This window comes from Gadus chalcogrammus, chromosome 11 (assembly GCF_026213295.1).
Source record: "Gadus chalcogrammus isolate NIFS_2021 chromosome 11, NIFS_Gcha_1.0, whole genome shotgun sequence".
Taxonomy (NCBI): Eukaryota; Metazoa; Chordata; class Actinopteri; order Gadiformes; family Gadidae; genus Gadus; species Gadus chalcogrammus.
Window position 1 is genome coordinate 24,074,437 of NC_079422.1, and position 21,802 is coordinate 24,096,238.

Here is a 21,802-nt window from a genome sequence, read left to right on the forward strand (position 1 = left end):
GCAGAGAGAGAGAGAGTGCAGAGAGAGAGAGAGTGCAGAGAGAGAGAGAGTTCAGAGAGAGAGAGAGTGCAGAGAGAGAGAGAGAGAGAGAGAGAGCGAGAGAGAGCGAGAGAGAGAGAGAGAGAGAGAGAGAGCAGAGAGAGCAGAGAGAGCAGAGAGAGCGAGAGAGAGGAAGAGTCCACTTGCCAGTGGACGTACATTTTTAAAGTGCCTACAGAGCTCAACATAACCTTGTAGTGCTCAACCTTGTCAGGCAGTGGGGGACCCTAGCCTGCATGAAGAAGCTTCTATCCGAAAAAAAAAAAGAAATATCAAAGTAATATCGGAAATACTTTGTAGTAGTACTGCACCGTGTCACAGTTTCAAACCCTTGTGGTGGCTACTTCAATACTAAGTGCAACCAGAACACAGAAACACACACACACACACACACACACACACACGCGCACACACCCATCGCTCAAAGTCAGCCGTGTCTGACCCTCACCTGGGGATTCCCCTCCAGCAAAAGGTTGGAACGCCTAAAAGATGCAAAAACAGTCGATGGGGACGGCGCAGAATGGAAGGGAACAAAAACAAAGCAAAAACATGTCAGAGCATCGGGGCAGCAGCCACGAGCGGTCTGCCAGGGGGGGGGGGGGGGGGGTCGGACCTAAGGTAGTGGGAGGGGGCGGGGCCAGGGCCTAGCCACTGAGTGGATCCTCGCGGTAGTGGATGGCGTAGCGCAGCTTCTCCAGCATGGCCTCCAGCGACGTGTACTGGGGCAGCTTCACCATGAACATGCACGTCTCCACCCGGATGTAGCGCGAGTCTGGCGAGCCTACACACACACACACACACACACACACACACACACACACACACACACACACACACACACACACACACACACACACACACACACACACACACACACACACACACACACACACACACAGTAAAATTAGGAAATGTGATTAGGATGACAGCATTTATGTCCGTTCATGTACCGACACTCTTCCCCATGTTGGCTGTACTTAGCAGGCAGACATGGTCGGTAATATGTGCTGAACGAGATGAGCCTGGCTATCATTAGATAAATCTGGATCCTTCTCGCTCTTGTTTCACCTCCTTGTATAATACTCGATGTGTGAAGGCCTTGATTCACTCACTCCACTGACAGACACAGCGCGGAGAAAACACTGTGGAACTTTTGTGAGCTCAATGAAATCGTTTTATCATGATTTGCGACTTAGGTTATTCAATAAAGTCCATCTAAAATAAGTTCATTGTATGCGTGACACAGATATGTTAGCTTGGCTATTCAAATATAGAACATTTGTGATTGCTGACTGTATGGAAAAGGCGTGGGCTAGGAGGAATATGTCAATGTATATTGAGTGTGTTTATCCGGTGCCGGATGTGTTGTATTGTATTGTGATTGTGTATGTACTACACTCTTTGTTTAGTTATATCGGTGTCTTGCAATCCTGTGTGGGATGGACCACTTGTTTGGCATGACACGAAAATAAACAATCAATCAAAACAGTGTGTGTCAGTGGCGTCAAGGCCGGGGCGATAATGCCTTCAGAAATCAAATCATTCTCGGAATTCCTCAGTGTTGCTTCTAAAAGCAGCAAAACAAAGTTGTCCGAGTTTCTCAAAGCCTCCTGGCTTCCACACGGTGTACCTGATAAACGCAGAGCACACATGAGGTCATGGGAGATCACACAGCATAGTTAAGATGACATGGCTCCACATGAAGGATCTTTTACATTCCTTTCATCCAGGGCCCAGCGTCGGCCTCTATAGCCCGTAAAGGTTTGAGTTTGGACTTTCCTGGACCCTGTTTCAAGGAGCAGGTTAGGATGTTTCAATATGAACATGAACTCTGACTACCGCGAGTGCCTCCCTGACTGGACTTGACTGTTTGTGGTTTTCAGAACAGCCGATCCAATGTTGATCTCAGATAGGGTGAACGTGAAAACAGCTGGCTCCAATCACACCATAAAAATGTGTTAAATCAGGGGATTTCCAAGCGGTCACTGCTATTCCAGTGCTGTTACTGGTTGAAACCCAGGCTGGCTCACTGGCAGTACGTCAACACAAATCGGCTGGCTCTGCACAACTAGCTGAAGCCAAGAGTGTTCAACAGTTATTGTCTGAGGCATGTCTTGGTGATAAAAAATAACTAAATGTGTATTTCCCACATTCATCCATTTCTTCTTGGAGTTAGGTGGAGCTCTATTCGAGCCAACAGCTGAGAGTAGTGACCTACATAACAACTGCATCGATTCTCTCTACAAAACAACGGTAATACAGTCTATTCAAGTTTTCAAGTTCATCTCCTGTCGTTTTCTGTTTCTCAAAAAGTAGGCAGTTACTGTTCCTGAACGTCATATGCCGTTCCACCTGAACGGTAGTTACTGTTCCTGAACGTCATATGCCGTTCCACCTGAACGGTAGTTAGTGTTCCTGAACGTCATATGCCGTTCCACCTGAACGGTAGTTAGTGTTCCTGAACGTCATATGCCGTTCCACCTGAACGGTAGTTAGTGTTCCTGAACGTCATATGCCGTTCCACCTGAACGGCAGTTACCGTTCCTGAACCATGGTTCAGGAACGCCATGGTATGTCAGTGGTCGCGGTGGCACATGCCACAGGCCAATAAACGATCTCGGTGGCCAGGCGCTACTGAAAAGTAGAGACGAAGTGTTATGACCTGGGTTTGCCCCAGGCTCACAGCAGGCGTTGCCATGGTAGCTGAACTCGAGAGTGCTCTAAGCTTGGTATCTCGGTAAAACAAAAAGTCTGGCTTTCCCTGAATTCTGACTCAACATATATTATCAGATTAACCGGGAAATTCGACTTCTTGGAACAGGGCACTGGTTCATCTCAAGGAGTATGGCTGTTGAATTGCTCCATCCTCTGTTTGAAGTGTATTGTGTTATTTGTTGTCTGCAGAGACTTTACGTGACTTGTTATGCTGTTGTATCTTATCCCCGGACACCTTGGTAACTGATTCTTAACCTCAGAGCCTCCTGGTAAACTAATGGAAATTAACAATTGAAAATGAATAAAACACACACAGACAACACACACACAACACACACACACACACACAACTCAGAAGGGCCTCCTGGTAAAATAAAGCTAATTAGAAATTGAAAATTAAAAGAACCACACGCACACACACACCAGTGGGACCCTTACCGGCGGCTCCGTCGGGGGGGGCGATCTTCATGGGGTAGGGGGGCACGTGGGCGGTGTCGGGGCCCCCGTCCTTGCAGGGGCAGGTGAAGGGGATACGCTCCTGGTTGCAGGCGAACTTGATGAACTTGCAGAGCTCCTCCTGAGTGAACATCTCCAGCGCCGTCCAGAAGAACTCGATGTGAGGGTCCGTCTCCATCAGACCCACCTGGTACATGGTGTGGGCCTGAGGCGCGCACGCACACGCGCACGCACACACACACAAAACAAACAGACAAGGTTGGAACAAAATCAGAATAATGACTCCTTTTATCAATGACAAAGCATTTGTGTCTGTGCATGTGTGTCTCTGTATGTGTGTGTCTCAGTATGTCTGTGCGTGTGTGTGTGTCAGTGTGCATGTCTCTGTATGCATGTGGGTGTGCGTCTAAGTGGGTGTGTGTGTGAGTGAGTCTCTCGGTGTGTGTGTGTGTGTTTCTCTCAGTGTGTGTGTGCTTTTCAGTGTGTGTGTGTGTGTGTGTCGGTGTGTGTCTCTTTGTGAGTGTCCCTGTTCCCGGTGTGTGTGTGTGTGTGTGTCTTTGTGAGTGTCCGTGTTCCCGGTGTGTGTATGTCTCTTTGTGAGTGTCCCTGTTCCCGGTGTTTGTGTGTGTGTGTCTTTGTGAGTGTCCTCGTTCCCGGTGTGTGTGTCTCTTTGTGAGTGTCCTTGTTCCCGGTGTGTGTGTGTCTCTTTGTGAGTGTCCGTGTTCCCGGTGTGTGTGTGTGTGCGTGTGTCTCTTTGTGAGTGTCCGGGTCCCCTGGTGTGTGTGTGTGTGTGTGTCTCTTTGTGAGTGTCCGTGTTCCCGGTGTGTGTGTGTCACTTTGTGAGTGTCCGTGTTCCCGGTGTTTGTAAGTGTGTGTCTCTTTGTGAGTGTCCGTGTTCCCGGTGTGTGTGCGTCTCTTTGTGAGTGTCCTTGTTCCCGGTGTGTGTGCTGTCCCGCGTTACCTTCAGGAACTCCAGGTTGATGTAGGGCAGGCCGCAGGTGCGCAGCTCGGCCTCCAGGGGGCTGAGCATGGTGAGCAGCTGCAGGGGGATGATGGAGGCCAGGCCAGCGCGCACCGCGCTCATGCACTCGGCGTTGTGCAGCTCGCGCAGCCGCAGCGCACGCACCGCCCGCGCATACTCCCCCTTGTTCTCCCAGCTGGAGACACACACACACACACACAGAAAAACACACACACAAAGAGACACACACACACAAAGAGGGAGACACACGTACACACACACATAAAGAGAGTGACACACACACACACACACACAGAGACACACACACACAGACAAAGAGGGAGACACACACGTACATACACACATAAAGAGACACACACACACAAAGAGAGACACACACACATACACACAAAGAGAGACACACACACAAAGAGAGAGACACACACACACACACACACACACAAAGAGAGAGACACACACACAAAGAGAGAGACACACACACAAAGAGAGAGACACACACACACACAAAGAGAGAGACACACACACAAAGAGAGAGACACACACACACAAAGAGACACGCACAAACACACAAAGACACACACACACACACAAAGAGACACACACACACACACACACACACAAAGAGACGCAAACACACACACACACACACACACACACACACACACACACACACACACACACACACACACACACACACACACACACACACACACACAGAGACACACACACACGCAAACACACATAAAGAGACACGCACACACACACAATGTCAAATTCAGAATATAATCAGCACTATTTCACTTAACAAACAGAATTTCTCGCCTCAAGAGGCCCTTCGTTTATTAAAGTTAACGAATATCAACTTTAATGAATATCAGTCTGGCCTTGGCCGGGCCAGCAATTGATTTCAGATAAGGGTGTGGCCTTGCATTACTCTACGACCTTACTCCAGCCAATGGGATGCAACGACTGTGTCACCGTTGCTCTGTTTGCCCCTGCGAATTCGGTCGGAGCTTTTTTCTGATCGCTCCGCAGATTTCTCAGCTTTTTCGGTTCTCCTTGTTTGCCATGAACCGATTCTGATGAGGCGAGTCCCACGAGGCTACGGAACGACTGCAGAACCACCTAACGAACAGGACCCCCTGAACAAACCCGACCTCTAAAGAACCCGGACCCCGACCGCAGCGTTCACAGGGCTCCAATCGTTTCCCAGAATCCTCCCCAAGCCCCCTCATCGGTGCGTTGCCGCCCGGTTACCTAACGGCGATGTTGTGGCCGCCTTGACAGAGCTCCACCTCCTCCCCCGTCATGGTGACGTAGGTGAAGGTGCAGCAGGGCCGGCCGGGGGAGTCGGGACTCTCCCCCGAGTGGTACTGGGACGAGATCTCCGCACACAGGGCGTCCATCTCCCCCTCGTCTCCCACCTGCAGGGAGAGAGGGAGGGGGAGGGAGGGAGGGAGAATGAGAAAACCCCTGGAGCCTATTTGAGTCATTAGTGACTGACTGACTGACTGACTGACTGACTGAGATAGATAGATAGATCAGAGCCTTGTTCCCCGAGAGATTGTATGCCTTCATTGTTCTCTCCCTCACCTGAAAGAAACATTAGAGGAAAGCTTCAGTGAAAAGGGTCTAAATGTAAAGGTTGGAGGCAGGGACGTTGGTTGGATATATTGTGTTGTTAATGTTAAATAAACACAGGGAGTGAGTACGGTCAACATTATTATCCATCAAATTCCATCGCCTATTTTGAGCTCATGGTGTCTTTAAGAGGACGACGTTTGTAATGGAAATATAAATGTTGTATGTTTATTCATTTAAGCTTTGTTTTCTATTCCTGCCATGGATATTATCTAGCTGGATAACTAGTGATAACAAGTGTTATCCAGCCCCTCTTTGTTCTTAATCTATTGCTTGTCGTAAACAGGTCACCAAAAGCCGTGACCCCCTCATAAATACATCTGCTTGGCGAGAGGATGTGCTAAATATCTCCCCCACCTTTGATGCGAGGACAAACTGTCTTCCAGAGAGGGGGTGACACTGTGCCCCCCTTCCCCTTAAGACAATAGAGGGTGACAACGTGTTCCCTTTGGTGTAAGGACAACAGACTTCTGGGGAGGGGGTGAAACGGTTTAAAGACTCAGTAGAGTGTACGCTTACATCAAAATAGGTTATTCCTCCAACACTATTTGTGCGTTTTGTTTTGTATTTAGAAGTCTCATCTAACCTCATCCAGTCCTAGACGCGATATCTCCTAAAGAAATCGCAAAGAATTGCAAGAAATTGTTTTGTATATAGAAGTCTCATCTACACTCATCCAGTCCTAGACGCGCCATCTCAACTGTCGCGCTGGCCGCAGCAGCCGTCGGGCGACCTACGCTCTCGAACTTCTTGACGTAGTTGTAGGTGAGCAGGTCGGCGTCCTGAAGGTCGTGCTCGGGGTCCAGGGGCTGGCCCACCAGGCCCTTCCAGAAGGAGGCCAGCAGGTCCAGCGGCAGGGGCACGTCGGCGCGGATGGCGATGCCCAGCAGCTGGCCCAGGAAGTGCAGCAGCTGCTCGTCGGCGTAGCTGATGGGACAGGGCGTCAGGATGTACTTCCCCTGGGGAGGGCGGGGAGAGAGAGAGGTCAGCGGGGGAAACTAGAGAAACGCGACCGGATAAAACCGTCGGCAGAATCCCCTAGATCAGGGATGGGCAACTTTCATGATAAAGAGGGACACATCTTCCATCAGAACCATCAGAGGGCCACATGACTGCACACTTCAACTAAACGTGAGGTGAGAGAAGCTACACAATTTTGAATTTGGTAGATAGGATTTCCTGTATTCTGGTGTATTTTGGGTATGGCCACTACCTAAAAAATCTTCCAGAATCATAACCTATGTGTACGGTATGTTAATTGAACCAACATACATTCATTTCATGTTTTCCATGCTCAAACAGCCACATGAATAGTCATTATTTTTATCAGTGCAAAAGGCTCACATACATCATCATTCAATGATGTCACAAAACTGAAAAACCGTGGCCCAACATTAATTGCAACAACTCAATGAACTCAAACCCTACAAGCATGATTTTCATTGCAGTTGTTGTGGCGACTTAAGTGGATACCTTTAATGACTGATATAGTTTCTAAGCAAACTAGACGCATGGGTTTGCCTTTGAATTCTATGAATTCTTCTCATCTTTCTTGACCGAGTTTTCTGCAAGTCGATCAATTATTATTTGTCTATTTTATTATTATTTTTTTTTAAGTTTTTTATTATTATTATTATTTTTTGAATTATGAATTTGTACATGAATTATGTACAGAGTGAGGATGTGGGCCGTGTGTGACCCGCTCTACCTCCTGAGCTACTGTTGCCCTAAATGATCGGGATTTGGATAGATCGCGATTGGATTCCAAGAAATCTCCAAAGCGATAGATACGCTAGGGTTTTAGGCCTGATACTAAAGCAGCCCAGCGTAGAACATGGACTGATCAACCACACGCGTCTCATAGGTCAGCGTATTCAGAACCAAGTCATGAATATGAATTGGAACATCGCGTTCTACTCATGATAACAGGGGGAAACAAATGGCACAAAGCAACGTTACAAAACGTTCCGTTTCCCAGAACATCTAATCCTTTTTCCTACTAGGCAGTCGACTGAAAGGCAAAACTGAAACCAACCCGTCCCTCACACAGAATAACAACAACAACAACCGGCCAAGTGGGAGACTCACACATCACTCATAAAGGTGTGGCCCCGCCTACCTTGTTGCGATTGGCTGCCGCGCTGGGGCAGGGTAGCAGCAGGGACAGGGCCGAGCTCTGCAGCTCCTTGCACACCTGCCACAGGAAGTGTCTGAAGGAGCCGCCTGGAGGGGGGGGGGGGGGGAGAAGGAGGGAGAACACCGCCATGAACACCGTCAGACTGAGGGGAAAACACCGGATTTCTGGAGCGGTTCGGTAGAGCTAGGGCTAGGGGTGACGCCGTGCCATCAGGTGTGAGCGTGATTAGCCATTGCAAGCCATTTCCTGGCTTTTAGTGACATCACAAGTGGGAGTGTGTCCACCTCCTCGATGTATGATCGATAGACCTCCTCGATGTTGCAAACGTTAGGTGCTACAGCCCACGGTCTAGGCTGGTACCCTGATCCGTCCAGTATAAATCCAGGTGGACACGCCCACTTATGATGTCACTAAAACACAGGGGAAAAAAAGGGCAGATCTTCCCTGGGAGGTGGAGCGCGGTACTCACTGGTGCCGTGAACCTCCTCCCCCGTGAAGCGGATGTTGAAGGCGTAGGTGGGGTCCCCCCCGCTGGCCAGCTTGACGCAGAGCTGCGAGGAGGGCACGCAAGACAGCTGGCGGGCCGCCTGGCAGAAGTACGTGTTCTCTGAAGACCGGATCTCCCCTACGGACCACACGGGGACGTTATATGGGCGGCATGCGGCTCAGGAGGCGGAGCGGGTTGACTGGTAACCGGAGGGTCGCTAGTTCGATCCCCGGCTCCTCCTAGCCGAGTGTCGAGGTGTCCCTGAGCGAGACGCTTAACCCTAGACTGCTCCCGACGAGCTGGCTGTCGCCTTGTGTGGCTGACACCGCCGTCGGTGTGTGAATGTGTGTATGAATGGTTGCGTGTCGCTTTGGACATAAAGTGTCTGCCAAATGTTAGGTAATTATACACACACACACACATTCATATCTTTAAATTATGCATTTATTTGCGTGAAGTCTCTAACACACACACACACACACACACACACACACACACACACACACACACACACACACACACACACACACACACACACACACACACACACACACACACACACACGCACACACTACCAATAATATTAATGTGTATGCACACTATTGCCTAATCTCCTGTATGTCAATGTTTGAGCTAGGAAGCATAAAGCGACAGAAGCCGTGCGGTGTGTTTGATCACCGCGGCGTTTGGCTAAGAAACCGGCGGGACAGGGCGCCTACCTCCCACGATCTCCAGGGGGTCCAAGGTGATCTCGGGGGCGGCGTGGTCGGCCGTACGCTGGACGGTGGCGTTCAGCACTCGGTTCATGACCGTCACCTTGGTGTCGTAGTACACCAGACCTGAGGCGGGCCAGATGAGAGACGGGGTCCGTCGTCGGTCAACACTTTACCTCAGTCCGACGGGTTAGAGTTATAGAGTTATAGAAAATAAAATTTAATAAAATATATATATATTGTTATAAAAACAAAGAATAACTGTGTATATCTTATGATTGTTGACAAAATGATTGGATTTTCAGGTTTGACATTTTAAGGTTCATTTTCTTTCATAACTCCCAAACCAATCGCCAAAGTGGCATCAAATTTTGCCATTTCCATATTCAGCATAAAACACTAATATACGAAAGAGAGATGGCACAGAGACGTCTTCCCTCCTGCATCTTAACTGTCAAGGATACTTCAGGGACCTCAATTATTTCTGACCCTCAACAAGACCCTCACATTCTGTTGCAATGAATTCATAAAGTCAGCTGTTAGGGCAAAGTATTCCTTTTTTCCCCTGTAAACTTAGAAAATGTGGTCCAGAGTATAAAACCAGTCACTCCCGGCAAATCCCTCAAACAGCCTTTCCACAGCATCACAATTGTTTTCCAATTCATATACACCGGGATCTAATGATGGCGCTTCATATGCTAAAGTGGCGTTTCTTGTGAGAAAATCAAATTATGGTATAACACAAATCGACCAATTGGTGCGTGCTGGGGCATTAGGATATGAGTGGAGGAGGTAAAATTGCGACTTTAGTTTATCATGGTACTTACTCAGATTGGTCAATGTTGACCAATTCATTACGACCAATTCAAAATGACTCAGAATCTCAGAATTGGTCAAAACGGACCAATGTGCTATACACGTTACACAAACAAAATCCCTTCATCAACCTTCATTATCACTAAGGAAGAGGGGGAGAATGGGTTGTGGCGAGCCCGGAGGGGGGGGGGGGGTCACCTTTGGCTTCACACAGCAGCGCGGCGATGCTGTTCTGGTAGGTGTGCGTCTGTCGCAGCTCCACCAGCGGCAGGAAGAAGCTCTCCAGGGTGTTGTTGAGGGACTGCAGCAGAGCGAAGCGCAGACGCAGGCTCTCTACGGGCACATCTGGGGGCGGGAGACGGAGGGACACACCGGCTTGGGTCAGTTTGCGGACACACACAAGGGGAGACTTCAGAAAAACACTGTGTCAGTGTGTGTTTGTGTTTCTGTGTGTGTTTGTGTTTCTGTGTGTGTCTTTTTTTCTGTGTGTGTATGAGTGTGTACGTGTGTTTCTGCGTGTGTATCTGTGTGTGTAGCTGTGTTTCTGTTTGTGTGTGTGTGTTTCTGTGTGTGTGTGTGTTTCTGTGTGGGTGGGTGTTTCTGTGTGTGTGTTTGTGAGTTTCTGTGTGTGTGAGTTTCTGTGTGTGTGTGTGTGAGTTTCTGTGTGTGTGTGTGAGTTTCTGTGTGTGTGTGTGAGTTTCTGTGTGTGTGTGTGAGTTTCTGTGTGTGTGTGTGTGTGTGTGTGTGTGTGTGTGTGTGTGTGTGTGTGTGTGTGTGTGTGTGTGTGTGTGTGTGTGTGTGTGTGTGTGTGAGAGAGTTTCTGTGTGTGTGTGTGTGTGTGTGTGTTTCTGTGTGTGTGTGTGAGTGTTTCTGTGAGTGTGAGTTTCTGTGTGTGTGTGTGTGTGTGTGAGTTTCTGTGTCTGTCTGTGTGTGTTTCTGTGTCTGTCTGTGTGTGTGTGTCTGTGTGTGTGTGTGTCTGTGTGTGTGTGTGTGTCTGTGTGTGTGTGTCTGTCTGTCTGTCTGTGTGTGTGTCTGTGTGTCTGTGTGTCTGTGTGTGTGTGTGTGTGTGTCTGTCTGTGGGTGTGTGTGTGTGTGTGTGTGTGTGTGTGTGTGTGTGTGTGTGTGTGTGTGTGTGTGTGTGTGTGTGTGTGTGTGTGTGTGCACTGACTGAGCAGGCAGGCCACTCGCGGGTCGGCTCCGTCACTGGGCTCCAGGTAGACCTCGTGGGGGTGCAGCCGGGCCGGGGTGATGGCCAGGTGCCGGCACAGCCTGTTGATGTACTGGACCAGAGCCACATCCATCTCCAGGCCCCACTTGCGGCTGGCCTTCTGGGCGTGGCGGGTGTCTATGCACGTGCACCTAGGGGTGGAACACCGGGCACAACGTGTCAACGATGACGACTCTGCCGGGGTGCTTCGTTCTGCATTCCCCGTCACGGCTCCTTGCAGGCTTGCTATTCCTACACGTTGCTGACCTTTCTCTAAACAGTTGTGAGTGTTCTTTAGCTCCCTGATCATTACACAACGTCAGCATTTCGCATGAAAAGGGGATATCGATAAATATGGGGAGCACATTGTACTGCATACCTTGTACATCAGATTATTCATCATGATTAGTGTTGTCATTTCTGGGTTTTAGTTAGCTCTTGCTTTGTTTTGCAGTGTTATTTCTTTGTTTTTTTACGAGGTTTTACGTAATCGGTTAGGTATGTGTTTGGGCATAGCTCACAGCACAATAGCCATGGTGTGTGAGTGGCGGTGAAACCTGACGCTGGTTCAGCTCTGCGGGGGTCTGGGTGTGAGGGAGAGGTTGTGCAGTGAGGGTACACGCTGCCCCGTCTCACCTTTCAAAGTGGAGGTCGTAACCGCAGGCCAGGATCGCCCTCCACACGCTACGGACCTCCTGCTTGGCTCGGTCCATCGCAAACTTGTGGAATCCTTCCAGGGTGAGGAACTTCTCCTCTGGCACTGGGAGAAGACCCGCAGGGAAGCATTGGAGGAAGTATAGTATTTATTTGTATTAGGGCCCGACCGATATTGATTTTTGAGTGCCGATGCCGATGCCGATTATTTTCAGAGAAAAATTACGATTACGATTTAATCGGCCAAAAAAACAAAAAAAAAAAACATAAAACGTAGTTTTTGATACTTTAACGAATATGTGAATTGAATGCAGAACCTTTGAGTGTTTTAGAATACATTTACAGTCAAAAATGAGTGTAATGTAAAATGTAAAATAATTAACTAACTCCCAATGTGATGCGCTCGTGAGCAGTGACTAACACGTGCGTGCTGAGCAGTATGGTCTCACCGTTAGAGTCTACAGTATAAAAAATGAACATGGCCTGGGACCTAAAGAAAAACAGGCACAACATGCTCAAACAACGCGTCTTGGTGGGGTGAGCGCGCAGCTGCCTGAGCGAGCATGCTTTCATGTTGTACGGTAAAATTCAATCCCCTCTTTTTTACTCCAGCTAAAGTTGTTAGTTAGCAAGGCGAGTAGGAGCGCAATCTGCAGGATACTAAGCGCAATAACATTTCTAAAAAAAATAAAACAGTTGTAATCGGCGTCTTTTTGGCAGATGTTGATTATTTTCAAAAAGGCTATAATCGGCCGATTAAATCGGCAGGCCGATGAATCGGTCGGGCCCTAATTTGTATACCCCTTAATCACCATTACAGTCTCAAAGGGCTTAACTGGTCAAATACTTATGACACCCCCCTTTGCCCAAGCCCCCACAAGGGCAAGAAAAAACTCCCTTGAAATTAGCAAGGAAGAAATCTTGAGAAGAAACGCATAGTAGGGGATCCCTTCTTTCAGGAGTGCAGTGGGTGCCATAATTGACATACAGGTAAATACATGCACATCATATTAAATTGGTGATGTGGTTCTGGCCGGTTAACAATGAGGAGAGTCCAGGCATCCAGTCCAGTCTCCAGCCTTCATAATGTTAATGTTCATAACGTCCTGCAATGATCCATAAAATGCCATCTCCTAACTAAAGAATAAAGGGAGCCCGTATCCCTTCACTAACTGACCATTTCACAAGCTTGGTCGCATCGTTTCTTAATAAAATGTGTAATATGAGCGAACTTAATCAAATGAAAATATCCTCCCCAATACATTGACATCATTTAGCAGATGCTTTTATCCTAAGAGACTAAGAGTTCACACACACATTCACACGCCGACAATAGGGTCCTCCATGCAAGGCTACAGCCAGCTCGTCGGGAGACGCGTCTCGCTCAGAGACATCTCAACACTAGCGTAGGTGGAGCCGGGGACCGAACTAGCAACCTTCCGATCACAACTCTACCTCCTGAACTGAGCCGACCCTACCCAACAGTAGATGGTTATCCATAGACTGTGAGCAGATGAACCCAGCGGTGACCTCGCCACCCTACCTTCAGGCTTCTTGGCGGGAGACTTCTCCACGTCCTTCTCGTCGGGCCGAGACTTCTCTGGAGACTTGGGCTTCAGGACCGTCTTCTTCTCGCACAGAGCAGTCCTGCTGGACAGAGACATTCCTCCGTAAGGACAGGGGTGTGTGTGTGTGTGTGTGTGTGTGTCTGTGTGTGTCTGTTTGTGTGTCTGTCTGTGTGTCTGTTTGTGTGTCTGTCTGTGTGTCTGTCTGTGTGTCAGTGTGTCTGTCTGTCTGTCTGTGTGTGTGTCTGTCTGTCTGTGTGTCTGTTTGTGTGTCTGTCTGTCTGTCTGTCTGTCTGTCTGTCTGTCTGTCTGTCTGTCTGTCTGTCTGTCTGTCTGTCTGTGTGTGTCTGTCTACCCGTCTACCTGTCTACCTGTCTGTCTGCCTGTCTGCCTGTCTGCCTGTCTGTGTGCAAGTGCATGCATGTCTGTAGAAGGCAATTCAAATGCATTTTAAAACAATCGTTAAATTTGCGTGATAAAAAACAACTGCTGTTGCCTTCTAAAGCTCCAATTCCCTTTCCTATTCTGTGCAGAGACGTCTCTTCAGTGAGATCTTTGCAGCTCACGTGGAGCCACAAATGACATTGAACTGAAAGGCCATTAAATCCTGCACACATGTAAGTGGTGCACGCACACCGCATGCCAGGGCAGTGGGGACAGAAGGGCTCCTGACCTGACGCAGTTGAGCACCGACTTCTCTTTGGTGACGGGCTTGCTGATGGGTCTCTTGGTGCTCACCACCTTGCCCGGGTGCTGCTCCTTGCCCGCCTTGCTGTACTTGTTCTTGTTGGGCTTGGAGGTGCCGTACTTTCGCAGGATCTGGGAAGAGGGAAAGTAAGCTCAGGTTTTTTTTATTTATTTATTTATTATTTTTTTTTTTAAATCAAAGCTTTCTTAGATTGTAAGATTGTTGTGAAGAAAGAGAGCAGAAAAGAGAAGAAGAGTGCAAGAAAGTGCAAAAAATGCTACTCCTTCTCTGCTCCCTCCCTATAGATAAATTACGGGAACCAATCGTGGAAGAGATGCCCTTATTGGTCAGAAATGATCTGTGAGATATTCAAAACGTACATTGCTGAACGATAACCAGCCACTTATTATCACACTCCACTCCCAAACAATAGCTCTTGTATCTTACCTACAGCACCTTTAAACCGTGTTCATTTTATTATCTCCTACCTGCGTCAGCTGGTCGTCCAGAACTTTCTTGGGCGGTCGAGCGTGCGTGAAGAAGACGTGCAGCAGGTTGCCGGGGGTCTGGGCGCTGATCTGCTCCTTGCTCAGGTAAATGTCCGACACCTTGGCCGGCTTGACGGGCGTGAGGCTCAGCATCTGCTCCGAGTGGACGCAGCTCTTGAAGATGTCCGTCAGGACGTCCCGTGCACCCGGCACCAGCTTGTCCCCTAGGAAGAGGAGCACAACACCAGTGAGTGGATCCTCCAGCTGCAGGGAGAACGGAGTCATGGATGGATGGTTCTGACCTCCACCCCTTAATACAAATTATAGGGAGAGAGAGAGAGCGAGAGAGCGAGAGAGAGAACGTATGGAGACGAACCTCTCAGGGACTTGTCCAGAAAGTAGTCCTCCAGCGCCGAGCTGCCCTGGGTGTCGAACAGGCTCTGGTTAACGCTGGACGCCGTGAGGATCTCCTCGCTGGTCAGCTCCATCAGCTCCTCCTCACCCTCCAGGCTGGAGAGGCCGATCAGGTCGCTGCTGTTGAAGAGGCTGGCGCGGATCTTCTCCACCTTGGCGCGGGAACGCACCTAGGACGAGCCCAAAGGAAGAACGTCAGCAAACCATCGGCCTGCTCTTGTGCATAATCAATCCCAGATGGGTAATCCTGGGTTCCCATGTGTGAACCACCCACCTCTATGACGGCATAGCCCTTGATGGGGCGGGCCAGGACCACGTGGCTGTCCATGGAGGTGACGGTGTACATGGAGCCCCCGTCGGACACCGACGCCGCGTCCCCGCTCTCGGGGGTCTCCCCCAGGCTGCCCAGACTGCCCAGGCTCCCCGTGCTGCACAGGGAGACGTCCAGGCTCTCCTGGCTCGACACGTTCTGGGGCTCTGTGGGGGGGCCCGGCGGGGGGTAGCCCCCGGCGGTGGCGGCGTTGGCGGCGGCGGCGTTCTGCCCCGGGGGCAGGCCGACCAGCGGGTCCTGGTCCACCGACAGCTCGCTGGTGGTGCGCGAGACCCCCTGGGAGGAGCTGCAGATGGAGGTCTGGCTGGTGGAGCCCGACGCGCTCACGCTCATGGCGGGTGTGGCGCTGCTGGAGCTGTCGGGGCTCTCGGGGCCCCCGGGCGAGGGCCGCTCGGGCTGCTCGGGCCCCCCCGGCCGGCCGTCCTGGGGGCTGCAGAGCCGCACTGCGGCGGGCTTGGGCTTCTTGGGCTCCTCCTCCTGCAGGGGGATGAAGATCTCGTCCTTGAACAGCCCGCCGTGGGCGTTGCAGGCGCGGCGGATGGCGCCGCGCACCACCGGCTCCTCCAGGTGCGTGGGGATGCCCGAGAGCACCAGCAGGCGGCCGTGGGCCGTGGGCCCCACCAGGGCCTGGCAGGCGTCCGTCACGGCGTCGCTGGTCACGCTCAGCCCCTGGGGGTCCTTGTTGGCCAGGTGGCGCAGGATCATGAGCAGGGTGAGGCCGCGGTGGAACCACAGCATGTCCTCGGGCTTGCCACCCGCCATGTTCAGCAGGGCGCTGTCGCTCTCCGAGAGCCGCGCCCCCCCTCCGCCGCCTCCGCCGCTCCCGCGCTTCCCGGAGGAGGCGGCGGCCACGGCTGCGGCCACCGCCGCCGCCGCCCGCTCCCGCTTCAACTTGACCTTCTTGCGCTTGGACAGCAGGCTGGGGCTCTGCGGCGTCTGTCCCGGCGACGACGACGACGACGATGACGAGTCGCTGAGGTTGGGCGCGCTGGCGGAGGACAGCGCGCCCGCCGACACGCCCGCGCCCACGTTGAGGGGCAGCGTGACCTCCGACACCGACAGGCACACCTCCATCAGGGCGTGGAAGTAGGTGGAGAAGCGGCTCTGCTCCGTGCCCAGGGCCAGGGCGGCGCCCCCGCAGCAGGAGGAGGAGGAGGCGGAGGAGGAGGAGCCCCCGGCCCCCCCGCCAGCCGCCCCCCCACCGGCCGCCGCCCAGCCCTGGGTCTCGCGGTCGTACAGCGTGCGGAGCTCCGTCTGCAGGGCCATGACCACGGCCAGGCAGGGGTTGAGCAGCAGGCCGATGGAGCTGGCCAGGCCGGCGGGGCCCTTGCGCTGCTCCAGCTGGTGCACCTTGCGGAAGAGCTCGGCCAGCAGGTGGAAGCTGAGCTCCTTGATGCAGGGCGCCAGGTCCGTGTTCCACAGCAGCCCGCCTGGGAGGGGAGAGGAGACGTGGTGACGGGCGACGCCAGGCATGGATCACATGGTTGGATTTTGATCAATTGGGGAATAGTAGAATAATATACAGCTGGGTCTCAATAGTCAATCAATTATGATGTATTTAAAAAATAAAAAGGTTTGGGAGACTTTCTGCTCCCAAACAATGATGTTAATGTACTGATTATTTCAGTGGATTAGGTTAGCTCATATTACACATTTTATCCCCAACAAAGCGTGCTCTCCTTTTTTGACAACGAGTTGCAACACCCTGCATCGTCTCTGGTGACTGCTAGTGGGAGTTTGCCACTTTGCCGATGGTAGTGCTTAAAACTAGCCAATGAAATTCCACCACATTCCGTCTGGTCCCCCAGTACTCCCTGAATGTCGATTGACCAATCGCATGACCGAACGTGCACTGCGAGATAAGCTAATTTGCATAAAGTGAGTAGTTGAGAATTTTTTTTTTTTTTTTTTTTTTTATCCCTCCCCTTTCAACGTTCCGCGATGCTCTGCCCGCACGCCAGCCTTCCCAGAATCCCTTGCGCCACACGAACATGCCTCCAATACAAAGCGGATGTGTGGCGACTGCCTCGCTCAAGGCCACGTGTTTGGTGAGGCCGGGCCATAATGATCCGATATAAAAGTGACAACATTTCATGTGTTCTAGCTCGAGTTTGAGCTCCCCTTCCTACACATGGGAACACATGTTCCCGTTGGCTGCGTGGCGTCTCCAGCCAGCGTTAGTGGACGCCAGACTCACCCAGCAGCTCCACCACCTGCAGCAGCACCGACGAGGGCAGCGTGTCCAGCTCGTCCTCCGACTGATCGCTGCTCTCGCTCAGCCTCCACGTCAGCAGCTGCTCGGCGAACGCCATGGCCAGGGGGAACTCCAGCGGCAGGGAGTGCAGTACCAGCACCGCGCCAGGCGGGGGCGACACCCCTGAGAGACGACACCAGTTGGTCTCACATTGAGTCATTATAAAGGTGTAATAGTGACGCAAGATTTACTTGTGTTGAAGATTTTTTTTTTTTGTGTTTTTCTGTGTGCGTGCTTTTCTGTGTGTGCTTGCGTGTGTGTGTGTGTGTGTCATTGCGTCTATGTGTGTGTGTTTTTCTTTTTTTGCATGCTTCTGTGTGTGCGCGCATTTTGGTGTGCATGTGCGTGTCTTTGCTAGTTCTTTTTTCTGTGTGTGTTTTTGTGTGTGGGGGTTAAATGTGTATTTCTGTCTGTGTGTTTTAGTGTGTGTGTGTGTGTGTGTGTGTGTGTGTGTGTGTGTGTGTGTGTGTGTGTGTGTGTGTGTGTGGCTTGCGGGGCTACTCACCTAGCTTGATGTGCACCTTGTCGGTGGGGATGATGACGGAGGGGTACTGGTTGGTGGTGGGCGGGGGCGTGAGGCCCGTGTTGGTGGGCGAGGCGTCCCGCGGGTAGCACACCGCCTCCATCAGGTTCAGCTGGCCGTTCCGCCGCACCTTGTGACCCAGGCCGTACACCATCACCCGCGCCCAGGGGGCCTTGTACAGGCTGGAGCTGATCACACACACACACACACACACACACACCGAGAGAGACACATACACACAGAGACAGAGCGACAAGAGAGAAAGAGAGACACACACACACACACACACACACAGACAACGAGAGAGACAGAGAGAGACACACACACACAGACAGACAAGAGACACACACACACACACACACACACACACACACACACACACACACACACACAGAGAGACACACACACACACAGAGAGACACACACACACCGAGAGAGACACACACACACCGAGAGAGAGACACACACACACACACAAAAACACACACACACACACACAGACAGAGAGACACGCACGCACACACACAGACAGAGAGACAGACAGACAGACAGACACACACACAGGTGAGTCAGAGACGGACAGACAGACAGACAGACAGACAGACACACAGGGGTGAGTCAGAGACACAGACAGACAGACAGACAGACAGACAGACAGACAGACAGGGGTGAGTCAGAGCTTCAGCCAGCAGGGGGACACTGATCAGGTGTCTTCGGAGCCGAGGGGTCCCTACTCACTCCTTGCGGCTGCCCAGCTGGCCCTCCCTGCAGGACGCGATGACGAAGGCCGCGCCGGGGAAGCTCACGTCCATGCTGACCTTGGACTCGCTGACGGGGAACTCCTCCGACGTGAACTGCTCCGGGGCGTTCTGCCGGGGCGGACAACGGGGCAGGGGTGGAAGGAGGGTTAGAGGAGGGAATTACAGAGACATTTAGGGAATACACCAGGGGTGGGAATCACAGGGTCCCTCCCGATACGATACGCGATACATGGTCCACGATACCCATAATATTGCGATACTGCAATAATCAATATATTGTTAGATCATCCTATAACAATACATCACAATTTATGTCTAACGATGAATACAAAATGACTGATAAGGTAAAGTGCTGGATTTCTTTATTCATGGTCCAAACTGAGCTTTTCAGTTACTCGTCTTAGGCTAGTTAACTTCCGTCCAGAGATAGCCTTATTCAGACGCATCGCATTTAGGAAGCAGGTAAGAGTTAGGCCTACAAGCGTGTACACTGCGGACAATGGGGTCGAGCCCTCCCACCGCCGTTCCCTCGACAGCGTCGGCCGTACCTGCAGGAAGCAGCAGATCTGCTTGGTCAGCTCCAGCAGGCTGTCCTCCCCCTGGTGCATGGCCCGGGTAATGGCCACCGTCAGCCACTCGCGGATGGGCCGGGCGTTGCCCTGGTAGAACAGGTCAGTGGGGGAGCAGCTCTGGCCCTGGAGGTTGTGCAGCGTGGACTGGGCCAGCAGGATGGAGCTGGAGCTGATGGTGCCATCTGCAGGGCAAAGAGCGCAACAGCAACCGCTTGAGCACGAGGACCAGAGCGGCGATGGTGGGAAACCGAAAACACACCAAAAAGGTAGGATGGGCGAGTTGTGAAGAGAGAGAGCAGAAAAAGAGCGGCAGACTACAAAACTTTTAAACCCCCAAAAACGCTCTTCCCTCTCTGCTCCCTCCCTCCATATGGTTTCCCGGTTCTGTAGGTGGTGAAGAAGTAAAAGCTGCGTCACGTTTTGAACGACACACTCTTTCTATCTAGTTTAGACTGGGATTTTGGATTGTCGGTGCCGTTAAAAGTAGCATTAACAATCGTTTACTAATTTAACGGCACCGACAATCAAAAAACCCAGTCGAAACTAGATGGGAAAAGGTGTGTAGCTCAAAACGTGACGCAGCTTTTACTTCTTCGCCACCTACAGAGTTTATAATATTTGATCATTAACAAAAACCATGTTATTTCCCACGGACATTTGACTGAGGGAACCGGCGCCTCGGAGGCGGGACTTATTCTTCAGAGGTCTATTGAGTGGTGCTTCATTCACACTCCTGGTTGGATGAATAACAGGAACCAATCAGGGAAGAGATGTTCCGACCAGATATTCTCACAGCGTAGCCGCACAAGTGGGCACTGACCAGGTAGAGGCGGAGCCAGCAGCTGATTGGACAGCAGCTGCAGGTGCTCCAGCGTGATGTCTCGGACGGCGGGGATGTGGAAGAGGCGGGTGAAGGTGTGGGGGTTCTTGGGGGCGAAGATGTTCAGCAGGGCCATGCGGCAATACAGCCGGGCCAGGGCGCTCTCACAGCGCATCAACTCCCTATAAGCAGAGCAGCGGGAATGCTTATCTCCTTAGCTGTGTTCGAAATCATACATCCTACATGTTACTACCGTATACCACAATGCAATGCGGCCGTGTTTTCTAAACGTCATTTACTGACGCAAATGACGTTTAGAAACGTTTAGCGTCGTGTCCGAGTTCTCGTTTGTTCGTTCCCTATATACTGTAGTTCACTATATCAAAAACACTTTATAGGAATATAGATTTCGAACACAGCTCTTGTCTCAGATCAGTTCCTGTTAACATTGAGTTAACATTGTGCGCCGAGGTAATAGGTTCGCTTGGCTGAAGTTTGACTGCACGACTTTTTACAGCAGTGATCGTCATAACGATTATACTTAAATAGGAGTACATTTACAAAAGGACATTATCAGTCCAGTTCCTAATGGGGTTATTCTAGTCTTTATCTCTACAATGGAGTGTGAACAGATCGAGGGTGTGTGCGCGTGTGTGTGTGTGTGTGTGTCTGTGTGTCTGTGTGTGTCTGTGTGTCTGTGTGTGTCTGTGTGACTGTCTGTCTGTGTGTCTGTGTGTGTGTGTGTATCTTTGTGTCTGTGTGACTGTGTGTCTGTGTGTGTGCGTGCGTGTCTGTGTCTGTGTGTGTGTGACTGTGCGACTGTGTCTGCATGTGCGTGCGTGCCTGTGTGTATGTGTGACTGTGTGTGTGCGTGCGTGTCTGTGTGTGTGCGCGTGCGTGCGTGCGTGTGTGTGTGTCTGTTTGTGTGTGTGTGTGTATATGCGTGTGTGTGTGTGTTACCTGTGGATCTGGATGTTGCTGCTGTCCAGGGACACGAGGCCGTTGGCGGCGGTCCTCCGGGACCCAGCGGGGGGCCTCTCCAGCATCTCGATGGGGTACCAGTACCTCACAAGGACCCCCTCGCTGCGCAGGTACGTCTCCACCTGCACCAGCTCATTCACCTGAGCAGGGCACACACACACACACACACACACACACACACACACACACACACACACACACACACACACACACACACACACACACACACACACACACACACACACACACACACACACACACACACACACACACAGGTTACAAACGTCACTACGACGGGAGAATAAGACTAACAACAAAGGGTCGCCAGTTGCGCTGCGCTGCGCTCACAGAGTCCACGTCCAGGACCACGCCGTGCAGCCCGAAGGTCTTCAGCATGCCCCGGATGGCGAACTTGGGCAGGGCCATGCCCCCGGTGGTGCTGTTGGTGTTGTTGCTGTCGGGGCAGCGGATGACCACCGTCAGGCCTGTCATGTTGGAAACGACACAAAGCTGGGTAAGAGTTGTTTTTCTCGACAACATACTTTTCTTTTCACAGAG

The 21,802-nt window shown here is 51.3% G+C and overlaps 1 protein-coding gene across 3 annotated transcripts in view; it reads right to left on the minus strand.

The window, feature by feature from the left end:
• Positions 1–669: 669 nt before the first annotated feature.
• The window catches only part of LOC130391523 (probable E3 ubiquitin-protein ligase HECTD4), a 57,795-nt gene continuing 36,662 nt past the window's right edge, over positions 670–21,802 (minus strand). For 2 of the 3 annotated variants that reach the window (XM_056601721.1, XM_056601719.1), the window contains exons 53-75: positions 21,593–21,729; positions 21,224–21,384; positions 20,264–20,445; positions 19,420–19,625; positions 18,849–18,979; positions 18,093–18,298; positions 17,531–17,710; positions 15,277–16,763; positions 14,965–15,172; positions 14,589–14,812; positions 14,086–14,231; positions 13,391–13,497; positions 11,830–11,953; positions 11,155–11,345; positions 10,185–10,331; positions 9,177–9,296; positions 8,440–8,595; positions 7,953–8,056; positions 6,571–6,792; positions 5,450–5,616; positions 4,172–4,367; positions 3,193–3,415; positions 670–820 (exon numbers count right to left, since the gene is read on the minus strand). In XM_056601721.1, coding sequence (XP_056457696.1) covers positions 684–820; positions 3,193–3,415; positions 4,172–4,367; positions 5,450–5,616; positions 6,571–6,792; positions 7,953–8,056; positions 8,440–8,595; positions 9,177–9,296; positions 10,185–10,331; positions 11,155–11,345; positions 11,830–11,953; positions 13,391–13,497; positions 14,086–14,231; positions 14,589–14,812; positions 14,965–15,172; positions 15,277–16,763; positions 17,531–17,710; positions 18,093–18,298; positions 18,849–18,979; positions 19,420–19,625; positions 20,264–20,445; positions 21,224–21,384; positions 21,593–21,729 — 5,162 coding nt within the window. In that variant the 3' untranslated portion in view covers positions 670–683. The remainder of the gene's footprint in view (positions 821–3,192; positions 3,416–4,171; positions 4,368–5,449; positions 5,617–6,570; positions 6,793–7,952; positions 8,057–8,439; positions 8,596–9,176; positions 9,297–10,184; positions 10,332–11,154; positions 11,346–11,829; positions 11,954–13,390; positions 13,498–14,085; positions 14,232–14,588; positions 14,813–14,964; positions 15,173–15,276; positions 16,764–17,530; positions 17,711–18,092; positions 18,299–18,848; positions 18,980–19,419; positions 19,626–20,263; positions 20,446–21,223; positions 21,385–21,592; positions 21,730–21,802) is intronic. The other variant, XM_056601720.1, reaches the window with a different exon arrangement.